We start from the raw sequence: 24,695 nt of genomic DNA, 5'->3' as shown, positions 1-24,695 counted from the left end.
CAGCATTCAGTTTTCCACTGATTTGTCTCTGATTTGTCTCTTTCATCTTTTTTCCTGCCTTATCAATTCTTGGTGCGCATGTAGCCTCACGAGAAACTTACAACATTTGAATGCTTTTTGTATCCTCGGCCTGACTCATGTCAAACAAGAGATCAGGTCACGGAGTTTTGCATTTGCTATGGAAACGGACACGTTGATTTAAATGTCTGTCAGCAAGATACCAATCATCTGTGCGAGTTTTTATCAATATACATACGGATTTCACTTAAATTTTAGTTTTAAAAAAAGCAACTTACGATGTTTGCTGCTAAACTTGAACTAAAATTAAAACTTTGGTATTATGTCAAATCTAGATGATAAATGATAGAAAGTATGAAATTGAAGGATGAATGATGAGACCTTTAACTGCAGACTTCATTTATAATTTGATTTACTTTTTAAAAAAAAATAACTACAAACACCCGTCAAGGCATGTTTCACAGCGTGCAACCCTCAAACTTTATGACCTATGAAACATTACTAAATTATTTTTTGCACCCATTATCAGTCACTGCCAGTGACTAAACAGGGACACAAACCCCCACCTGTCAAACGACCATAAAGTAGAATAAACATCTCTAATATCATAATTAAGAACCCAATAAACAAATCTGCCACATTTGAGTAAAACGACTGGATTGAATAATACAAAATACATGCAAATTAGAATGCGTTTTATTTTATGCAGCGTATGTGGAGTTCATTCTATTTTTGTGACGTTTTCTTTTCACAAGTGAAGGGACAGAACTCGATAGTCTCCTTTACTCTCAGCTGAAGAAGCAGCGTGTTCTCTGGCTGAGCCTCTCAGCTGTGGCAGCAGTGCCATCTCCTGCTGAGCTCAGCACAGAGCATCTTAGCAGCTTGTCACGCTGCTGCTGAGAGGATTACGCGTCATATTTTCTGTACATGATCGCTGTGGCCTGGGCCAAACGGCTTTTATACATAGCTTGAATTACAAGACACCTGTAGCTTAGTGCAACAAATTAATCCACTCATGCACTAGCGCTTGGCATTTGTCTCCGTGGGGTCAAAGAAGTCACGACACTATTGTCGGTGATGATACACCAAAGGAAAGAAAAGAGCCTCACACATGCATACAGGCAAACCATGTTAACTATGACTCTCCCACGTGTACGCACACTTTGATCCGCCACCGCAGCGCAGAGTCTGCAAGAGAACAGCCAGCTTTCAAATTAGAAACCAGAAAATGGGTTAAAATCAGTTTCAGCTCGGTTTGTTTTCGCATTGAACAGCTCCTCGCCTGCAGCACCCAGAAGTGAACAGCAGGCGAACCGGAAGGCTTGAAGTCTGACTGAGAGCAAGCAGAAAGAAGACAAATCCTTTAAAAAATAAGTCTTCTGTCGCTGGTTCAGGTATGTTTGGCCGCTCGATGCGATTTCTTTGCCTCTGTTTGCTCTTTTCCTTCGTGCACACGTTGCTTCGCCACCCTTTCTATTAAAGTCATGCAAACTTACAATTAAAAAAAAGGCGATTTGCGGCGCAGATTTGATTTAGACGTTTGTTTCTTATTCTTTTTTTTTCTTTTTTTTTTGTGCCGTGCAAATAAAAGCTTTCATCACGCGTCACAGGGACGTGATAATTTATGGCTCAGCGGCTGCAGAGCTTTCAGCGAAGGCATGATGATTGTTGTAGGAAGTGCCAGGCTTTTTTTCCCTCCTCAAGCCGGGCTATTCAAACCTGCAAATCAAAGTAAACAATCATTCGTACGCTTAATGCAAATATGCCACATCCAGACGCGTCGCCAAAAGGGCTTAAATGCATCTGGAGAATTATCTGCTTAAATTGTTCGCATCTGCAGAATATGGCGTCCAGTGCTTATAAAAATAAGACAGGGCTGCCATTTTTGTTTTCCTTTTGTCTGAAATTTTTAATAAACTGTCTGAGAATGTGGGAGAGGCGGCGGACAGAGCGAGGCGCTGCGGATCGTTTCTGTGGAGGAGATGTTCGGACCCAAAGCTGCTCAGGCCGAGATTTCAAAGCTATGCGCCTATTTCGTTTGGCTTTTAACACGGCGTTAATTCATCGTAGGAGGCACAAAAAGGGGAAAAGTTAACACTAACTTTAGTGTTTCTGTCCAGAGGTGATGCTACATTACCAACGTGTTTTTTATTTGATGTGTTGGCATTGAAATGTAGATTGTGTGTGTGTGTGTGAGTGGATGGGCTGCCTGCACACCACTGTCATAAAACTATTACTGACATCTAACAGACCAGGGAGAAATTCATTCGTGTACATAATAAAAATTTGAAGAATTAAAAGCATGCCACCACTTTCTTATACTTTTTATGAGGGTTTGAAAATCGTCAATTCATTATTAGGAAATGTAACTTGGCAACAACCACTCAGTTGATTGAATTATGATACTTATATCCTATAAGTCATTTTAAAGTAAAAGTGCTAACTCCTGCCTCTCGCATGCAAGAATCTGCTATGTGTCTCTATCAACTGCTGGTCACATAAACTAACCCATCTAAAGGTTTTTCCCTTTGGCCTGGAAAATTATAATAAGCACTTTATGGAAAAAAATGTAAGTAATGAATAATAAGAGTAAACAAGAGCACTGTGTCAATCCACTTACATCAGGACGTACAGTGTAGGACATTTCCCAAACTGCCAGTAATGATTCCAATTGTAACAATGACATGGGGGCACAAATATTTAAACTTTATTGAAATATATTTTAAATCTGGGAAGCTTGTGACAGAGAAAATGAATACAATGATGTTAGACCTGATCATAGGTTGCACAAGTTAGGGTGCTGATTGCAAGAACACCATAGGAGAACACAGACAATCAACCCTGACTATGGTTGTACACCAGAACTGCAATTCATCTACATTCATTAACATTACCTCTCTGCTATAAAATATTTTCTCAGTAAAGTGTCATTTCATAAAGTGACAGGAAGATGTGCAGCAGCAGCACCAGCAGCCAAACATCTGAGTTTGCTGCCCCGAGGCCAAAAACCTCCAGGAAGTGAAACTGATCCCCTCTGGCATCATTAGAGAAATATTTAGTGGGGTTACTGTACTCTCGTAGCTCTGGATGTATCAATTTTGTTTGTCTTGGCTCGAGGATGTGGACTGTGTTATGCCTCTGCTAAGCCAAACAGACTCAGGAATGGTTGAGTGTGCCAATGAATGCAATGCAAAATGTTTAAAAAGTGTTCAAGAGAGAAGCTATGGAAAGAACATGTACAGCAAGCTGCTTCTTGTGCGGTGAAAAGCCGCTGGGTTTAAAATTGTGCTTAAAGGAAATATGTCATTCTCTTACGTTGCAGTTACAGATTTAGTTTCACAAATAGTTATGGTTTCTCTGCAGCATCTTCATTTAAGATGTTTTTCATCATATTTAAGTGGATTTACTGACCTCGCATCCTCTGAGCCTTGCTTCGTCATTCAGGTCTTGCTGTATAACATGTGCACCGTTTGTCCTGATACCCCTCAGACTTTTATTGTAGCAGCTGGGGGCCCATGTGTCACACAGAGAGCAGATTAGGATCTGAGCCTTCACTTTCAACACGCGTGTTTTCTCTGATCATCATGTAAAGAAAAAGCAGCCAGACACTGTACTCGCTCAAGTGTCTTTTTTCAGTCACCACAGAAACGTCCTCTGTGCCGTCTCTGACACTGGCCCTAAGAAAGTGTGAGGACACCAAGTGTCCTCTTACACTTGTAGTCAAAGGCGGAGAACTACCATAGAATTGCCTAAAAAAAAATAAGAAAAGAAAAAAAAACATATCACAAGACTGTGACAAGTTTTCTCAAATGATCTCAAACAGTCATCTGCTGCTCCATGGAGAGCTACTGCCACATGCTTGTAACCACTGTTTTCTACACTAACAATAGAGCCACACATACACTTACAGGAAATTATTTTTACAATTTTTTTTTTTACAACAGTGGTTTCCAACTGGGGATAAAACCCGAAGGGGCTGCAAGAATTAAAAATTGCTGGGAAAAGAAAACACTTTCAAAGAAAAAGTGAGAAGAAAATGAAGGCTCCATGCACCTGTGTGACCATTAATGATGCATAAGGAGTAAACATTGGAGTGAGAAGCCCAAAATGTCCTGTTCTCACCATATAAGATGGCAGTTTTTTTTTTAACCGATGAGCAGATGGAAGGGCTGAGTCATGCCCTCATTTTGTTAATGACCCTTGTGTCTTAATTTCAGGATGGCTGAACCTCGCTTTAACAATCCCTATTTCTGGCCTCCACCACCTGCGATGTCTGGACAGGTGAGTGATTCTGATTGTAAATTCTCTGTTTAAAGGTTTATTGTGCTTTCTAACTTTTAATCAAAGCAATCTTTGTACAGATAGTTGGATGTTTTTGGAAACATGCTAACTGGGACTCTATTAATCTAGCTAGACTTTGTTCTAAGATGTCAAAATCCATCCAGCAGCAGCTTTATAGCTCACTAACATGTCAGGTGTCACATCTATTAGGAGTTGATGTGCCAGACTTTGTCCAGGAGCAGTAGGAAAACTGCCAGTATTCAGACTCCTTCACTTATACTGCATTGTGAATTCTCTAGAAAAGCTATTTTTTCTATCAGTCAGTTCTACAAGCAATAGGTTATCACCCCAGTCTCAGTGTATTTGGTAGCTGGTGGCCTCCCTGACCGAGGTCCTTCTTTCCTAATTAGTCTGTGTGTGGGAGAATTTGTTATACACCCAGTGTATAATAATGTGAACACTTCTTGGAAAAGCTATACACACACACATACACACACACACACACACACACGCACATGCAATTGCAATCAGAAATATTCCAGCCCCCCAAAGATTTTAAGAATTTCTCAAGGGTTTTTCAAAGAGAAAGATTAGTTAAGGTTTGGATGATTTTACAGAATCTGGACATAAAATGCATGATGTAATATTTTTATGTAACAGTAAAGTATGTATCATAATTAAATATTATTTATTATATATATTGGACATAATAAATACTTATTTAGGAAGCTGATTTAATAATTGTAAATTACTTAGGAAGAAGTGGTGAGATTAAATAAGTTAAAGCTTCTTCTTACTCCTTTTCAAATGTGTTGAAAACTGATTTTGCTTCTGATGTTTGTCTTATTTTCTTTCATCCTTTTTTGGACTAACAGCATGTATTATAATTTTTTTTCTTTTGCTTTACATATTCGAAATAAATTTTAATTCATTTCATTTCAAGAATGGGCAAAGATTCCAATCGAGAGGTGTAAGAAGCTTGTCAGCACTTACTGAAAATGTTGGTTAGAATTTATAAAAGTTAAAGGAGGCTCCACAAAGTACTGAAGCTGAGGGTTGAATAATAATACACGTGGACATGTGTTAAAAGAGTTACATTTTCCATTTGAACGTCAAAGTTAAGCCAACTTCTACTAACCAGCTTCTACTCAAAATACATCATATATAAATATTTTTTGTCAATGTCATCCACATCAGTATAGTGTCTTTTTATGTGAGGGGTTTGAATATTTCTGATTCCAACTGTTTTTTAGTTTTTTTTTTTTAAATAATTAACTATTTTAACGATTTAGTATAACCCTAAAATAAGTGAAATAATAATCCACTTTCTCTGGTGTGTAGAAATCTTTCAAGTAAGGTAATACGCCTGATTCTTCCACTTTTTGTGGTTTCTAAAAATCCTCTAAATAGGATAAATGTAATAAAGAAAAATCTGATTCCAGTTCATGACCACGCTAAAGTCAAATGTAATACCAGGTCACAGAAAGTTATGTGGTTCATTTACAGAAGTCATAATCGAAAAAGCACTGGTGTAATTGTTCTGAACTTTGCTCAGAGACATTTAATGAAGTTTTTGATACAGTGTCAAGTATCAGCCATTAGAGGGAACCATCGGGTCATAAACTGACACTGACTGAACTGATGATGGTTGTTCTCTTGTCAAACACTTTCTGGCGTTCAGCTGGATAACTTAGTCTTGATCAATAAAATCAAGGAGCAGCTAATGGCGGAGAAGATCAGACCACCACATCTTCCCACTGCCTCAGCCCCTTCCCACCAGCCTTCACTGGCATCTCCCGTTCAGACGGAAAATGGGCAGTGTGGGGTGTCCAAAGCCCAGCAGATGCAAGTTCTCCACTGCCCGTCTCAGCCTGATATTGCCTTGCACGCCCGACCTGCTTCCAGCTCAGTCACAGGTACTTGACACCCAACAGTCCAGTTGACTTCACATTTACATGATGTGCCTGAATGTTGGCTTGAGTTTTAGATCAATCAGAAAGCTTTTTCTACATCTAAGTAAAATTAACATCCTACTGTGTCAGCATTTGAAAAAAATAAAAACTTGTTGATGACGATATCGATATTATTCACACAAACAAAAACAATGTATATACTGTGTATTTTTTGAGAATATAGATTTTTTGGCATCTTTACCAGGTCGTATTCTTGGGGATGTAAACTTGAATCTGGATGATAAGGCAGCTTTAAAAGCGCGAGGACTATGGGAGGACTGGCATCTACGTCAACTTATGGATCACCCTTCCAGGACAAACCATGTCTCAGGTACGCAACAGCTTTCAGCGGGACACTTTTTGTTGTTGTCTACATGCTGTGGGTGTCATTAGAACTGGAGAATTTGTTATACACCCAGTGTATAATAATGTGAATACTTCTTGGAAAAGCTCTGTTTTTAAAACCACTTGGCACAATGGAACCTCTGGTGCAATCCCATCTGGTGTTATTTTGCAAAGGCACACAAACTAAAAAGATCAGCAACAGTCACAGATTATAAAAAACTTTATTGTTATATGACCAACGTGTTTCGGCCTGTAGCCTTCATCACAGTCTGTTAAAAGCACAGAGTAAAAGGACAGTTAGGTAGAATTGGACGTGATAAATTAATACATCTAAATAACACTTCTGTCTGATTATCAGACATAAGTACAATATATGCACATGGAAACCCACTACTTGAAGTACTTATATATAAAAGTGTTTAATATAATATTCTTTTCTATAAGAATTTACAGTATTCTAAATGGTCAACTAAAAATGCACAATAAATTGCATTTAAATGCATGATTCTGACATTTTTCACATCAGAATATGTCTTTACTGAACTGCAAATACAGCATTATGCCCTTTATAATTTAAAGTATCCCCTTCATTTTGTTACTTTTTTCTGCTCTAACTAACAAGAAGCATTAGACTGTGTGATGTACTATTGCATTCTCATCCTCCTTTGCACCCATCAGGTGTGGCACTGGCATCCAGAACAGGCAACCTTAACACCTCAGAGGTCACCACTCCCACCACACTCACCTCAAGCAGCCACAGTCGCTTGGGCGGAGCTCCCACCACTCACCTCATCTCAGGGTTAGCAGCCAGCCATGGGATGGAGCCTGGGAAAAGCAACGGTGGTCTTGTGGGCCTCCTCGGGCCACCACCAAACGATGGCCGGGCCCATAAGAAGATCAAAGCTGAGAATGGGTCTTCCCTGTTTGTGGTGCCCTATCCGATTCTGGCTTCAGGCAATGAACAATCCTGTGTCACCATAACTGCCAAAGCAGGAAAAACCTACAGGTAAGAAATACATTTTAATATATATGCAGCTGGTCCCACTTGGCACTTAGAGAACAAATAAACAAACCATAAGCTCCCAGCTAATTTAATTATATTAGACAAAGTTATATTTTAACCCACGGACAAACAAATACATAACTCAGGTAAATCTACTCTATGATTGACAGTCAGTCTACCATCAGTGATGGCCAATCAGGACAGAGCTGGACTCACTGCCTGAGATGCCACTGATACGTACACTGATACATATATATAAATAATATGGTACATGAACAGATTATTGAAACATAAGTAAATACCAACTAGAAAATGGGCAAACATTTACCCACAACAGATCTAAAGAGATGTGATCAGTATATCATTAAATTGTATTAAAAAGTAACGTCAGTTTGCTCTTGCCACAGTGGCCTCTCCAGCTCCATCTATTTGATTCTTAGAAAGCAAAATTCAGCTACAATCTGATTGGTTGTACCGGATAGACTACAATTAATTCAGGTTAGTGTTAGTACATAAGCATGCTTGTTCCACTTTATGGTGCCTGTTTGATATTGCTTTTTAAAGATCTGTGCTAGGTCAAGAGTATTGATTGGAAAATGGAAAAAAAAAGAGGTTGGTTCACCTGAATGCAGAATGATCCCTCCCCGTTCTCTCTGTCCCTCTAATAACACATAAAAACTAAACTAAAGTCAACTGTAAATAGTGCAGACCTTAAATGTTAACTTAGGATCAGTAAAGGGAAGAAAATAGACACAGCCAAACATTGTTCCCAACCCTGTGTACAGACATGCAAACACAAACACTGGATAAAATTAGCCAGTTGCATGAAAAGGTTGTCAGTTTGAATGGTGTAAGAGACTGAAAATGGAGTGTGGCTGTTTTTGCTCAGCTCCTCTTCCCAGTACTTAGTCACCTGAAGAGCAGTGGGTGTGTCCCAGTCAGTCACAATCATAGTCAAGAGTATCACATTACGAGGGAGGGGGGGGGGGAGGTTAGGAAGCAGGTTCAGCAAACTGTCTTCAGCATGTGACTTTTTCAATGTTTAGTTTTTGTAAATTTTACCTGAAACGCTGTTAAAACAAGTTAAGTTTTCTGCAGCATTTATTAAAAAAGAAAAACATTTTGTTTACACTTTATTTTGCAACATACCATGTGAACTATGATATGAAGATCCATCAGTCCAACCAATTACAACATGAGAAATGACATTTTACAGATGAGTGAATCAAGTTTCTAAACCTTCACACGTGATTACAGCCAGCTGATGTCTGGTGAATGTTTCAGTGCAGGATAACTGACTTACAACCTGACAGTAAGTTGTCTTATTATCCACAGAGTGACAGCGTTAGAAAGACAGAGCTGAGAGGATAACACGCTGTGTAATGTATTTAAATGTGAGGAGTGGCTGATGTGTTACGCTGATAAAAAGAGTGATGACTGTAAAAACAGGTCTTCAAAAATTTATGTGCTCGAGTATGAACTTTATGAATGAGGACATAAACGAGAAATTAAATTTGGACCCGAAAGCAGGAAGAGACAGACGGAAATTCAGATTTTGTAGAAGAACCTGGCAGCGACCAGGTTAGTGTTACTAAGTTACTGCAGCAACTGAATAAAAATTTAACTGATCCCTGTTTCTTAAACTGAGATTTTCCCCCAACTCAGGGTGAACAAACTCAAAGGTTGCACTAAAACTGCTTCCTGAAATACCAGGTTGGACTCATAATTTAGAGACAGCCTAGAAAACAAATTCTATTTACTTTTATTGGTAATGATTACAAAAAACCATGGTCAGGGAGAAAATCAAGGGTTATTACAGGGGATTAGCAGCTGGTGTTCCAGGGAATGCTTGGCCATGATCAGTAGGATCCAGAGATGTTATTGGAGGGAAAGGCAACCGTGTGTGTGATTGAGTGACAAATCATATGCAATAAAAGCAATAAAATGAAAACAGTCAATAAACCAGTACTATAAATTGGTTTCCTTTACTGCTGTACCAGAACGGAGAAACACTGAGAACACTGCTGTCCCCAAATATCTCCCAATCATCTGAAGTCCAGAAATAAACAATAAACACTCATTACAGTTCTTTCAAAAGTAATGGAAGAGCAAGGCAAAATTAGGAAAATACATTTTGTATTTCGTAAAATGTGCTTCTTTGTATTCACATCACTCAAAGTTTAGTATAGTTTACATAAAATGTTTGATTTGCAAATCCCTTTGCAATTACTGCATCCAACATGCAATGACATCACCATATTATGATATTCTGCTTTTGATATCCAGATCTAGGCTTTACTAAAGCCTCCTTCAGTTGTTAGTTTTGATGAGATACAGATAACTGACTTACAACCTGACATTAAGTTGTCTTATTATTCACAGAGTGACAGCGTTAGAAAGACAGAGCTGAGAGGAAAACACGCTGTGTAATGTATTTAAATGTGAGGAGTGGCTGATGTCTTACGCTGATAAAAAGAGTGATGACTGTAAAAACAGGTCTTCAAAAATCGATGAGCTAAAGTATGAACTTTACGAATGAGGACATAAACTAGAAATTAAATTTGGACCCGAAAGCAGGAAGAGACAGACAGAAATTCAGATTTTGTTGAAGAACCGGGCAGCGACCAGGTTGGTGTTACTGAGTAAGTTCCTTTAGCAGGTAAAATGCATGTTCAGCTGGGTTTTGCTCTCTAATTAACAGAAACTTCCACCTTTTTCCTCTGAAGTCGTTTGACTGGGCAGTGGATTTTAAATCATTCTTCTGCTGCATGATGAAGCCGAACAAAATGTTTCTTGAAGCCTCTGAATTCATTCTGATGCAACCATCATGAATTGGTTAGGTTCATAAATATGTTATTTATTTATTTAGCCATTTGGCCTCTGTACACCACAACAAGCAATTTGAAATGAAACATACAAGATGTGAGCAAAGTCAAGACTTTCAGCTTTCATACAAGGAGCTTGACAAATGTGTAGCATTAACCTTTCAGGAATTACAACCATTTTCATACGCAGAAATAACGGAACAACCTACCATAATTATTGCCTTCAATACATGAAAATGAGAATGACTGCCAGAGTTGTGGAACACAATGAACATGACTTAATACTTTGCCAGGCCTGTACTGCCGCTGCCTCCAGCTGCTGCATGTTTGTTGGATTTTCCACCCTCAGTCTTGTCTTCAGTAAGTGAAGAGCTGCTCTACTGACTCGTGCCAAATAGACTGGTCTGGACCCAAATGCAGAGCATACATCTGTGCAGAATTCAGGTCAGGCAGGTTAGCAGGTATGCAGGTAAAAGTTCAAAAAGGTGTATTAAGAAAAACAAAGAAACCAAAGATAGATATGCTGCTTTTGTAAATAATGAAAAGGTTATTAGTCACATAATCATTTTCTTAACAGGACATTTGAGTTAGGTCAGGAAACTAATAGCAGAGTTCTCTAATAACGGTAAATATGTAGATGTTAACAATCCCACTCTGGTAAGTGTTTTCACAGGTAAACAGTTAAGTTTACAGCGTAGTTCTCTATATAACATGGATAACCTGAGGCAACAAGGAAATCTTTTGACAATTCGGAAGAATGACAAAAGTTACCACATTATTAAAAGGTGATTTATAAACATGGTCCTGTTGAGATCACTGCGTGGATGAGAGTGAGAGCATAATAAATAGTGAAAGGACTTATCAACAAAAATGGACTCCAGGTCAGGAGGGAAAACCAAGCAAAGTTAATGCAGGTAGGAGAAGGTGTGTATGTTTTTGTGTGTTGGGCCTTTATCAGGTGGGTAGGAATAGCTGAATGTGAGAGCTAGGAGGGAGTGGGTGTGTCAGAGTGTTTTAGTGATGAATGAGCTGTAGATGTGTGCAAACAGGACTGGGGACAAGGAGAGACAAAGGACCAAAATGAAAACAGTGAAGAATATCCCATTCTTTTGCCTTGATAAACTCCTGGATAGCTTTTGCTGTGTGTTTTGGGGTCATTATGCATCTGCAATATGAATATCAGTTTTGCAGCTTTTGGCTGAATCTGAGCAGAACGTATAGCCCTGCACACATCAGAAGTCATCCTGCAACTTTTATCAGCAGTCAGGTGTCAATAAACACCATTTTCCCGGTTCCATAGGTGGCCATACATGCCCATGCCATAACACTGCCTCCACCATGTCTGACAGATGAACTGAACAGACCTTTAAGTGTTTTTCCTGGCAAAGTCTAATCTGGCCTTCCCATGCTAGTTACTTCCTTCTTTTTAATAATGTTCCAAGCTATTAAGTTGCCCACCTCCAACATTTTTGCTATCTCTCTGTTTTATTTTCCCTTTGTTAGTTGTTTTTTCTTTTTTTTTTTTTTTTTTGCCTTCACTTGCATAGACACCTCTTTGAACATCATGTTCAGCGTTCCAGGCAACTGCCACCAGATGCAAATGTGACATTCAAAACCATTTGTGGGCTTTTTGTCTGTTTATCGAGTAGTATCTTATATAAAACTGCTCAGCCTGTTAGGAAGCAGCCATGCAAGTTTAAGCTACTGCATGACATGCTTCACAGTTAAGCTTCTATGATTTGGTTATTAGCAGATCTTTTCTTCCTGTGCATTTGTGCATGTTCTTATGTTTTTGGTTGTTCCATCTCGTTTGAGGCTCATCTCTGTACTTTTTTGCAAATTCAAAGCTTCCTTTCTGATGTTTGCTGCTAATGAGGGGTTTGCATTATGTTCTATGACCTGTATATGTTTGCTCATGAAGTTTTAAATCATCCTTGACAGCTACTGTATTCATTGTTTGAACAATAGTCACATGTTCCACTACATTTGCTCACATATGATTTGTATGATCTGATGCAAAAGGTGCTATATTTTAAATTTTTTGTATTTATCTAATGTATCTATTGATCCTAAACCTAAATTTAATCTGAAAGTGAACAGTTATGCAAAGAAGCAAATTCAATCTGATAACATCTTAGTGTTAGGAGAGTCAAACAATGGAAAGGGATTTGTGCCCAGTGTTCACTGTACGGGCAGAATATGTTCTCTGTATCTTTCTCATGCGTGTCTTTAATCTTTCTCATTATTTTCTTGACACAGGTGTAAAGTTTGTCCGCTGACTTTCTTCTCTAAGTCAGACATGCAGATTCACTCCAAAACACACACAGAAGCTAAGGCTCACAAGTGTCCTCACTGCACAAAGTCCTTTGCAAACGCATCCTACCTGGCCCAGCACCTGCGTATACACCTGGGTGTCAAGCCTTACCGCTGCTCCTACTGTGAAAAATGTTTTCGCCAGCTCTCGCACCTGCAGCAACACACCAGGTCTGACCTTTGAAAGAATTTTACTGTGATTCTTAGTTTTATGATTTTATTGCTTTCATATTAATTCATTAATTGATTAGCAATTCATTTATTTAATAGTTTTATATTGTTTTGTTATTGTGCCATAATCCACAGCTTAGTTCTATTTTTGTCATGATTATCTAATTCCATTCTTACAGCAAAGGCTCTGGTTATGCAATACACTTTTCATACAGTCACTTCCCTTTAGCAGAATCAGCAGGTCGAGCTTTCTCCACTGTGACAACACAACAAATCCCCGTTGAGCAAGACCTTGGCAACAGTGGAGAGGAAAAACTCCCGTTAATGGAAGAAACCTCTAGCAGAACCAGGCTCAGGGTGGGCGGCTATGCTGAGGGAGAGGAGGAAAGAAGCTCAGTTTTATTAAAGAGGAAGTTTTTAAGCCTAGACTTTAAAGTAGGGAAGGTATCTGCTTCCCGAATCTGAACTGGCAGCTGATTCCACAGAAGAGGAACTTGATAGTTAGGCCTCTTTCAGCATCTTCATTTGTATTTCTTCTTTTGAATATTCTTTCATGTTCTTTTTATCTCTTTCTTTCTTGTTTGCTCGCTCTCTTCCTCTATTTCTTCCCCTCAACCAATCGGTGTTTTAGACCTACTGTATTTCAAAGTAGCTACCTAATGTTTATCAATGTTCATGACTCAGAATCCACACAGGCGACCGCCCATATAAATGTGCCCATCCAGGATGTGAAAAAGCTTTTACTCAGCTGTCAAATCTGCAGGTAGACTATAATCACTTTCTCATTCAGTGCTCACCTGTTTAAGACAGTTAGTGACTTGCAGCATCTTTTATAATACTTGTAAAGATGACTCACTTTGTGAATGTGTGGTTGTTCTTGCTCAAGTCCCACCAGAGGCAGCACAACAAAGACAAGCCCTTTAAGTGTTCCAACTGTTATCGTGCCTATTCTGACTCCGCCTCGCTGCAGATCCACCTGTCTGCTCACGCCATCAAAAACACCAAGGCGTACTGCTGCAGCATGTGTGGCAGGGCATACACCTCAGTGAGTTGCAAATCTCAGTTGAATGAAATTCAGAAATCTGAATTTACTGCAGTAGTGAGTGTAACAGTGTTTTCTCTTTTTTTCCCCCCCAGGAAACTTATCTTATGAAGCACATGGTTAAACACACAGTGGCACAACATTTAGTGTCTCATCACTCTTCTCACCCTAGGACAGAGTCACCCACCCTCCCTATACGGATATCCCTCATCTGAGCTTCTCACCCATCTCCTTCCAGTGATATCGGCACTTCTCTGAGAAACTTTGAATCCTATACTGTTCCAGATTGTACTTATGTGAAGTACAATCATGAGTATGAGTATTTTCTCCTTTTCCTTCTTGCTGACCACATAGTATTATCGAGGACATCCAAAGATAATTTCTCAGCACTTTCAGGCCTGGAAATGACTGGCCTAAAATTTCATTTTCTGTGTGACTTCACAGAAGAAAAAAGTATTGCTCCAGGCAGCTACATGGAAAATTGCTTAGTACTTTGTCTTTTTTATGAAGTCTTTCTTTACTTAAGTGGTCTTTGCAAAAATATATATAGATAGTTTGAAATAGTCTTCCATTATCCAGTAAGACAGAAAAGATGAATGCTTCTATAATGTGTATTCATGTCCTGCCACTCCTTATTTTAGTGTTCCATCAATGTTCCATCAATCACGTGGCCAGAATACACACACGAATAATTGGTAACACTGGTAGTCTGGTAATGGTCACCTTGTTGCCTACATTACTCTGAACAGAATGTGTGATTCATATTTAAATGGAGGAAGTTTTTTTATAGATATTTTACAAAATGTGCTTGAGGGATACATAAATATGCAGTTTTTCAAATTACCAAGTTTTAAAAAGTGCTAAATTATAAGCAGATACAGAGTATCGAAGAAAATTGACAATAAAAAAAACTGAACTGAAATCCATTTGATGTAATGAATGTGAGCACTTCTGCCTTTGAGGAAGTGCAAAAGAGATGAATCAAATGTGTTTTTTGTACAATTTGAGCAAAGTCCCTTAAATATTTACCAATAAGCTTTCATCTTGCCAAATCACTACAATATTTAGGATTATTGTCTAAATATTGTATTGATGCACAGTATTTATGTCCATTTTGTATTTATTTTGGTGTGCAAAAATAACTCCAGTGGCAATACAAAAATGTTACACCCCATTTTGCTGCTGCCCCACAGACTGATGTGTTACTTCCTGGAGAACACTAATAAAGAAGTCTCCCTTTGGAGCTCTACCTATAATGTACATTGACCACAGCCTTTGAGTTAGTGAGTTTTCATTCCTCAATTGTTTTATGAATGTTATACCATTTTATTAACTTTTTAGCCTTAACTCTGTTATTAATTCTAGAATCCCCTTTATTTTATCACTTCACATTGCCTTTTATGTTATAGCATGATATATAGTGTAAATAAATTATATTAACTGTCAACCTGTTTTATAATAAATAAATCTATAATTAAAATAATGGGGATTTTTTTTTTCAGGATGCAAGTCAAAGCTTGCAAGGTATTAATTATGCCTCCAAAACAAACAAAAAAAATGTGTCACAAGATAAAATCATCTGAGTGAGCTGTACAACGAAACACAGTTTTAAAAAATGAATTAAATGTCACAAACTATTATTGTGACTCAGGTGTTAAGTTTCTGTTATCACTCCAGGTAAAAGTGCATAGTTACACAAGAAGATGTGTTGGTAGTTAAGGGTGATTCAGAGCTTGGCTGTTTTGTTTCTCAGCTTCTCAGCTATTGACCTCTGACCCAGATGAGGATAATGTTTCAGTGGGAGAACAATCCAATTTTTAGGGCTACGGTTAGAGGTTTAGAATTATGCTAGGGTTAGTGTAGCCATTGTGTAAATTAAGGTCTGGGAATAAAAACATGGGTCAGTTTAAACAGAAATGAGAAGGCAGAAAGTATCAGGCACCACAGATACTGCTAGTGTCCACCTGCTCAGCTCCAAAACAAAGCATCAAACACGTGAGTTTAAATCAGACAAAAGAGTTTCACTTAATACAGTTATTCAGTTGCTATGCATGTTGGGACAAGCCTCAGCAGAAATTGAAGTTGGTTTGGAGTTTTGTTTATGAAAAAGTTAAATGTCTGCATTAACTTGACTAAATCTGATCCAAACCTTCCTATTGTTCACACCGATCTCCTCTCTCAAAATCATACACAGATATGAATAATCCAGATATGTTCTATATCACATTGTTAATGCAGTTAAACAATGTGCATGTAAAGATATTAACTTACAGATTATATTATAGGCATGAGAGTACCTCCTCTCCAAGATGGCAGCATTACAAGTAGGCCTATCTAACAAGACAAACATCAAACATACAATACAGTTTAATACACACAAAAAATGAGTAGTGTCAGTAGTTAACAATGTTACAAGGGACCTGACATCAGTCTCTGGAACCAATTGGCTTAATTCTTTTAAATTCTCTGGAGCAGAGATAATGAGCCTTGCAGGAACAGACTAGTAACCATAACGACTGGGTGCTAGATGAGGAGAGTAATAATACAAGAAGCAATTAACCTAATATAACCTAATAATCTAATCTACATAAATTAACCTAATATATTAATCCAATAATGCCTCGGGCATAAATAAATTACTTAATCCCACTCCTTCCTTCTTCATAAATTACTTTTCCGCACGGAAGTAGGAGACTTGCCCGGAAGACGCCAAACAATCTGTGGACACAATTAATTGGTGAGGTGGTACAATGTAGTTAAAAGCTGCAGGTCCTGTTGTAGGAAAGATTATACAGTATGAGTCAGGCTGAAGAAAAGGACACCATATATGCTTTACTAGTAAGCTGAGCCCTCAGAGGAGCCACTCCCTTTCCATCGAGACTATTTAACCTGGATGCGCTAAGGCGGCACTTCAATCACATAACTTCTGTAAAGTCTGTTTTATCTAAACATTTAGATGTTAGATTTATTTCCCTGTGCATATTTTGGACGAGTTGTGGATGTTTAAGCGTGGCAGTGACACTAAGGTGGGTTATTCACACTTTTCTTTTTAAATCTAATTTCAACATTTTACAAGCTGTGCGTAATTTGCTGTAAGGCTTGTTGTAAAAATGTGTTCATTTACATTTCTGGGGAGGTCTCGGCTGTGTCTTTAAACGACTGTACATTTGCAAAAACAATTTGTCTTCTTTTGTGTCTCATATTACCAGGTTTAAATTGTAGACTTTTTCATAATGGATAAGCAGGGTTTTCGTCTCAGTAAATGCCAAATGCTTCCGCCAACAGAACATTTCACCCCCCTGGGCTTTATGTCAGATAGCGGGTTTTGTAAATGTGTTTACCCTTAAGGTAAATGTCTGTTTTTAAGTTTTATAAACATGTGTCAAACCTCTAATCTGCCCGCTGGCAGTTTTTAACTGTTATTTCCTTTTTTAAAGCGCAGCTCGCAGCGCACTGATGTTCAGACGCAGATCATCTGAATTTGTATTAACCGCATCAAAGATTAAATTTATTACATCTAAACATTTATTAAATGTTGAGCAAACATTGCAATTGTATTGAAATGTTTGCACTCTAACCTCGGTGCCTTTTCAATCACCTGTACATTGATGGTGAGTCAGACATTACAGTCAAAGGTGTATAAACCTGGGCAGATAAGGAGGAAATTGTTGGCCATTGTGAAACTACAGTAAAATTATGAATGTGCATATTATAAAAGTGGGGAAAAATATTTTTAGATTAAACTGAACATTTTACATGAACAACAAGATTTAAGGAACCTTACAGATAGTTTCATTTGTTGCATTATAAGTGATTATCTTTTCAAAGTACTTTGACTTTTATTTTTGTCAATTTGGTTATTTCAGGGAACATCGTTTATTAATTATGTTTTATCTTATGTAATCATTTAATCTGCAGCCATAGGATTTTAGCCGCTGTCAAGTTATATCTTAATAGTTTGGTCTTTGGATAAAGAACTACTCCATATAGAAGTCTACTAAATAATGACTGAATGAGGCTGATCATCTTTACCTTTCACTACTGTTGTGGCGTAAGGTAAAGATGATGAAGATGTTTTTTTTTCTCGTTACTTTTCTTATGGCAGGAAATGATTAGATTAATAAACTACAGCGATGACAATAATGAAATAAGCAAATCTATCAATGATTACATGAAGGCAAATCCAGAAATTATGGCCAAGTATTTTACTCAGATTTCATGGCTCTATGACGTTAATAAATACAATAACTGTAGTTGGGCCCCGTGTAATCTCTGTGTGAACATGAGAATAATTAACTCTCCAGGTGACTTGGCCATGATGGCCGATGTTGGCGATTAACCCTCGACAAAAAACCCTTTTCAGTGTTCAAATTACATACACATATTACAAGGGAGCCAGGCTGGCTTCATGTGTTTTATGCCCCTACAATACGTGATTACTCTTCATAGATTTGGTGTGAGATCAGCTGGAGCCCTCTGTCTCCTCCTGGAGCGGTGTCTCGCAGTCCAGTGATGGTTGGTGTTTTACTGTAAAAGATGTGTCGCCTACAAAAATGAACTCGTCTGTTCTAAACATGCAAGAGGCGTCAGTGCAGTGCTGAGACCTGAGAGAAACTGAGAAATTCTAACATTGTAAAAGTAGAATTCATGGCAGTGCTGCTGTATTGGATTGCATTAGATTGTGCAGGTGTACCTAATAAAGTGATCAGTTATTGTATTTTGGTCTTGCACACTGATTGTTTTGTGTTTTTAATATAGAATGTACCTACCCACGCACCTTAAGGGCGTGTTAGACCTGCTTCCTGAAATGCGCCGCCCCCAGACACAGAGACGACTCAGCCAATGTAACCGTGGTTACATTTAAATGCATCTAAAATATATGCTGTCGTTCAGAGGCATTTGTTGTGGGCCGTTCTCGTCAGTTACTTTACATACTGCTGGGTAGTTTGTGAATTTCACATCAGCTATTACCATTTATCACAAATAATCTATTTATCAATGGCCTACATTATTCTCTATTATTGTTGTGGTGAATATGAAAAGAAACTAACAGCCAGAGTTGCCAAATAAATGCAATGGAATTAAATGATATTGGCCTTATTTGAATGTTGGGAAGTCAAAGTAACGGAAATACTCGAGTAAAGTTGAAATTGTGTACTTCTTTTTTTTTTAAACTGTACTTATATACTAGGTAAATGGTGACTTTGCATCCTTGTGAAGACATATTAATAAGGGCTGTTATAAGAATGTTCGTCATCTTAAATTTAAAGTGCATAATTGCTATTTACATCAAGTGTACATTGTCTTACAATATTTCGCTCCATTAAACGTAGAAGTGATTGAAATAATGTTTAGTGTTTATAAAATGCAAGTGGTCATTGGATACCCTACACCTTATTGTTATACTGTGCTGCTTACATTTCTTTTTCATCCATTTTTGGATCACTAAACCTTGAAGCCATTTTTTCATATACACTTTTCAACAAATCCTTTTTACACAACAAGCCTGTTGTGTAATGTGCTGCCTAATTTAATGGGCTTCATTTTGTCCTCTAATAGTAAACAATTTTGTGTAAAGTGGAAGCGCAACCTGTTTACAATGGTGTAGATTTGAACTGGTATCTGCCTTTGGAAAAATAGAAAAAAACTGATGTGACACACTTCTTTTCTTAGCTCGTGTAACAAACTTTTTTTTTTTTTCTTATTTCAGAGTTGCCATTTTATGTGTGAGTCTACAGCTGTCATCATATTCTTTAGCAGGAGGTTTCCCTATCTACTGTTGCATGCCTGCATTATTCAGCAATGGGGTAATCTTGCATCAAAAACAATCGTGCCACTTAGAGCTTTGCATATCTCGCGCCCTCTTTATTATTGTACTGTCTTGTCTATTTTCCTGCAGGTTCCAACAAAGGACAAAAAATATTTTCAGATGTGTCCTTTTTTTCCCTATTGCACTGTGTGCCATCTACTTCGCATCTCCCTCCCTAAGGTGAGAGCTAAACCTTTTTTTTTTTTAATTGAAATTTAGAAGTCTCCTCTTACACTGCTTGAGACAAAAAACAACTGCTAATTTTGAGGCTGTAGTGTAGGTGCTGCTGGGTTTTATTGCAGTCTCTACATCTAAGTGTCCATTTGTATCAACAACACAATAAACATGCCTCTGTACCAGTTCATAAAGGTGGCATTGATTGCAGTAAAGTTGTATTACTTCAGCTAGAAAAGCGTAAAATTGTAAAAGCATTATTAAGCCTTGTAACAAACTTTTGGTTCTACTGTTTTCACAGCATGTTTTTGTTATCAGACTTTTCATAGGTTTAATACCTATGGACAAATGCCATTTGGAAAGTGGAGAGATGCTGGCTCTGGACGACTTTGTGGACGCTAGTCTCGACCTATTGTAAGACCATTTTCCTTTAAAAATGAGGCTGATGATTCTGTATATTCTTATTGTCAACCAATGGGGGGGAGGGGAGAGAGAGAGAGAGAGAGAGAGAGAGAGAGAGAGAGAGAGAGAGAGAGATCCAAAAACTACTTTAGCTTATTAATTTGTACTAAAGGGCTCTTTTACTGTGCAAAGTAATAAACAAATAATTCAAAAATGAATCCTCCATCTCCATAAGTTGTTCTCATTACATACTCTTAGTATCTGTTTTTGTTTTTAAGGTTGAATTATGAGGTATGAAAAACAAGCTCAGTTTCAGAACCTTTTAGACGTCTTAAAGATGTTGACACAAAATGTATTTAATGAACACAAACCAAATTCGACAAAATCCAGCCTGTTTTACGGCTTTGTTTTCAAAATTTCTAAATTTACATTAAACCACAGAGCATAGTGATTGAAATTTGCTACATCTACTTGAAAACTTTAATTCGTGTGTATGTGTTGTAGGGCTTTGTTTCTGGTTTATTGTTACTTGACCACAGTGACTCAAAAAGAGTGTATCTCTTTATTTTAAAGAGGGGGAGACAAACTCTTGATGGGGAAATAAGTTGATGCAGCGACGTTTAACTAGTGTTTTGGTTTTATTGGTGCATTCAGGGTGTGAACTGTTATGCTCAGACGTGTTAGTGAAGCGCAAACAAATAAATGTGCCTAATTACAAAAATGGCAGTCCCACAAAACAACTTTTTAAAACAACATAAAAACAGTGCCAATTAAGAAGTAACCGGGATCTCTTTAATGTAATATTAAAAAAACAGCATGACTGATATGAATTTTTTCAAATGTTATCGGTTACAGGTCCAGACATGATGTGCAAACTTGCACAACTTGGAATGCTCCAATAATCTGGGAAGGGATGTTTGACAAGGACTTGTACGACCGGACACACAAGCAGAAAGGATCTTCTGTTGCTCTAACTGTGTTTGCTGTGGGCAGGTTTGTTTTCATCAGTAACATGACAGTTTCATAACATGACAGATAAGGTGCTGTCATTCCTGACATGTTAAATTCTGGTCTGCCAAAGATGATTTGATTGAATGCATTTATTGTATGTACACTCACTGGCCACTTCATTGGATACACCAGGTCATACATACATTTATTTTCTTCATTCCTTTTTGAACAGAATGGCCAAAACAGCATAACCACCTCTTAATATAATGCACCACAGTACTACTCTACCACTCACTATGACCTCAATAATGAACACATGTATGTAAAACGATAACCTTTCTGCCAGTATTCACTTCAAATTTTAAGCTTGTAAGAGTAGAATCTACGGCAGAGCTTCATTAAATTGTACAGGTGTAGCTAATGAAGTAACTAGTCCCTGTATTCAGGGCAACTATAAGAATATAACCGTAAAGACTAAAACTTGTCTCCATGTAAATCGTAGATACATGGATGCTTACCTTAAGACCTTTCTGAACTCATCAGAGCATCACTTCATGTTGGGTTTGCCCGTGACATATTACGTGTTCACGGACTTGCCTGATAAGGTGCCAAAGATCAAGCTGGGTCCTGATCGAAGCCTAAAGGTGATCAAAGTGGAAAGACACTCCAGGTGGCAGGACATCTCCATGATGCGAATGAAGACGTTATCAGATGTCATAGAGACAGAAATTCGTCACCGCTGCACGCATGTATTCTGCTTTGATGTGGATCAAGTGTTTACTGGGAGATTTGGCCCAGAGGCTCTGGGGAATTTGGTGGCGCTGCTCCATGCCTACTACTACCACTTTCCAAAGATACTTTTCACCTATGACCAAAACCCAAAGTCCAAAGCGTACATGGAACCTGGGAATGGGGATTTCTACTACCATGCTGCTGTCTTTGGAGGCTCATGTGAAAGAGTAAAAGCTCTGACTGAAGCCTGCTACCAAGGCATCATGGAGGATAAGCAAAATAATGTGGAGGCTCTGTGGCATGATGAGAGTCATCTAAACAAGTATCTGTGGCTTCATAAACCAAGCAGGGTGCTGTCCCCAGAGTACTGCTGGGACAACAGCATCAGCTACAGGAAAGACATACAAGTCAGCCGGCTACTATGGGCACCAAAATATTATAATGAACTACGAAGATCCTAGTTTGTTTGGTTTGTTTTGTTTTTGCAGTTTTACATTGTAAAAAAATGGCTAAAATTTCACATGCCCATTTTAGGGATGACATGCTCTCTGGCTTGTAATTTTCATATTTGTAAGAATGTTTACCCAACAGATGACAAATTTTGAATGTCTTTTGAGATATTCAACTGCACAACTTTACTGGTTTATCAGTTTATTGAATTATCCTCTTTCCCAATTCCCCCCCTTCGACAAATGCTATCTATTCACTGTGAAGTTTAAGTTTTTCTGTTTTCATTTATTGATGCTGAATACTATGTAAAATAAGTTAATCTGATTTGCATTTAGGGTTGCAAGCTGTAAGCAAGGCAATAATGGTCAGTAGCTTTTTGAGTCTCAAATCCAGTGTTTGAGATAGTGTGCGGATGCCATTTTCTTCAAAAACATTGCAGCAGCTGGCAGTATCCTTTTCATTGCCACTTAAAATTACTTACTTAAACTAAAGAATGGAAAAAGATTAACACTGTATATGTAAGACACTGAAATTTAAGTAAACTGACGAACTCATTGACAAGTTATTTTTTTATAAAGATTTACCTCTTAGTGGGATCTGGAGTTTGTGAATTGTGTTCGCCAAATTACAGGAAAATTTGTTGTCTAGGTTTTAAAGCCTTAAAATATGTATCCGGTAAAGATTATAGACGTGAAATCCTTTCTATTATGAACAAAAATATTCCAACAATATATAACACACATAAATCAGTTAATAAAAACACAGAACGTGCGGGCGAATCACATTACAGACCAGGCATACACAGAGCTTTTTAAAGAGACCTGTGGGTGAAATGACAAGCAGTAGATTAAGAAATTACAAAAGTAGAACCTTGTTTAGGTGTCTTGTTAATTTTCACAATTATGTTTTTGAAATCAATTTAACTTAATTTAAATAGTTACAATTCACAACAGGATTGTTCTCAACATTTCACTTTAATTTTGTGAACTGTGAAGTAGCATACTTTGGGAAGTGGGCTAAAAGGTATCTCATCTTTAATAATGATAACATTACGTTACAGTAGTGAGGTTTTTACATAGATGTGAAGGTTGTGTGAGAACACCTCCTCTGGTAATGCTGGAGCACCTCACCAACACAAAACAATCAAAACTGAACTTTTAATGAAAATACATTGTTTTGGGACGAACAGAACATTTTTATTTTTTAATATAATTTACAAATAAAGATATTTTTGTACAGTAAAGTCTGTTACAGACAGAACACTTTAGGAACATGTACTTTATGAGCTGCTAAGGGGCAGCCAGAGAGGCTGAGGTCTCTAGGTGGCTCTGAGCAGAGGTCACGTTCAAGTAACCAACCTCTGCTGTTTGAGTAACAAAGAAGAGCAAGTGAAGTCGTGTCTGTGAGGACTATATACTTTCTTCAGTTCCTAATTAAAAAAAACAAACAAACAAAAAAAAAAACAAAACAGCTTACTATACAGTATAACTTTGTTAAAACACACACTCTAGAGCTGGCACTGGGAATGCTACCTCTCGCTCCTATAGTCCACCATCACTATGTGCCTTATATCAGCCACAATTATCCCATTAACTGAGAAATGCATGGTAAAATGCCTTTATCACTATCAACACTAAATGTTTTGATAGGGACAAACTGTAGTGATTTATCACACAACACACCTTTTCTCCACTTGTTCCAACCTGCTTTCACACGTTTCATCACCTCTCTATCACACTGTGTTGTTCTGAGCCGTTGACTCCAAGTACTTAAAGTCCTGCACCTTCTTCACCTCTGCTCCCTGTAACCTCACCGTTCCACCTGGGTCCCTCTCATTCACGCACATGTATTCTGTCTTAGTGCGGCTAACCTTCATTCCTCTGTTTTCCAGAGCAGACCTCCACCTCTCTAGATTTTCCTTCCCCTGCTCCCTGCTCACCACGGTCTTACAGTTGTCATATATGTCCTGCACCACTCTAGACGTCCTCATACAATACCACAGCTCCTATCTCATTACTGTCATACGCTCATTACCCTGTCATACTGAGTCCTCTCAGTGTCCCACTTCTTCTTAGCTATACACTCATCGACTTTCCTCTTTCCTGATGATACACCAAAGACCCTCCTACCCTTCTCCCTGATCACATTAGCTGTAGTTGTCTACTTATCTGGAAACACCACCCTCTAGGCCAACAATACCGTTGGGGGCCGTTGTTAACCTGAGTAG

The 24,695-nt window shown here is 38.1% G+C and overlaps 2 protein-coding genes across 4 annotated transcripts; both read left to right on the top strand.

The window, feature by feature from the left end:
- Window positions 1–891: 891 nt before the first annotated feature.
- Window positions 892–15,420, top strand: znf362a (zinc finger protein 362a). 2 transcript variants are annotated; one of them, XM_067504916.1, is made up of 9 exons: window positions 892–1,412; window positions 4,236–4,299; window positions 5,981–6,215; window positions 6,457–6,582; window positions 7,275–7,602; window positions 12,684–12,908; window positions 13,593–13,671; window positions 13,795–13,953; window positions 14,046–15,420. In XM_067504916.1, the coding sequence occupies exons 2-9, from the start codon at window positions 4,237–4,239 to the stop codon at window positions 14,163–14,165; spliced, it is 1,335 nt and encodes a 444-aa protein (XP_067361017.1). In that variant the 5' UTR covers window positions 892–1,412; window position 4,236; the 3' UTR covers window positions 14,166–15,420. The 2 variants fall into 2 exon arrangements, with proteins under 2 accessions (XP_067361017.1, XP_067361018.1); XM_067504917.1 differs by having other exon boundaries at window positions 893–1,412; window positions 6,014–6,215.
- Window positions 15,421–16,756: 1,336 nt separating this feature from the next.
- LOC137127611 (alpha-1,3-galactosyltransferase 2-like) lies at window positions 16,757–23,058 on the top strand. Of its 2 annotated transcripts, none has more exons than XM_067504820.1 (6): window positions 16,757–16,976; window positions 19,661–19,757; window positions 19,850–19,939; window positions 20,235–20,347; window positions 21,191–21,328; window positions 21,789–23,058. In XM_067504820.1, exons 2-6 carry the CDS (start codon window positions 19,734–19,736, stop codon window positions 22,477–22,479), a joined length of 1,056 nt encoding a protein of 351 aa, XP_067360921.1. In that variant the 5' UTR covers window positions 16,757–16,976; window positions 19,661–19,733; the 3' UTR covers window positions 22,480–23,058. The 2 variants fall into 2 exon arrangements, with proteins under 2 accessions (XP_067360921.1, XP_067360922.1); XM_067504821.1 differs by having other exon boundaries at window positions 16,759–16,976; window positions 20,252–20,347.
- The last annotated feature ends 1,637 nt before the right edge of the window (window positions 23,059–24,695 follow it).

This window comes from Channa argus, chromosome 5 (assembly GCF_033026475.1).
Source record: "Channa argus isolate prfri chromosome 5, Channa argus male v1.0, whole genome shotgun sequence".
Classification (NCBI taxonomy): domain Eukaryota; kingdom Metazoa; phylum Chordata; class Actinopteri; order Anabantiformes; family Channidae; genus Channa; species Channa argus.
Note: the sequence above shows the minus strand (reverse complement) of the source record. Positions and strands in the feature narration are given on the sequence as shown.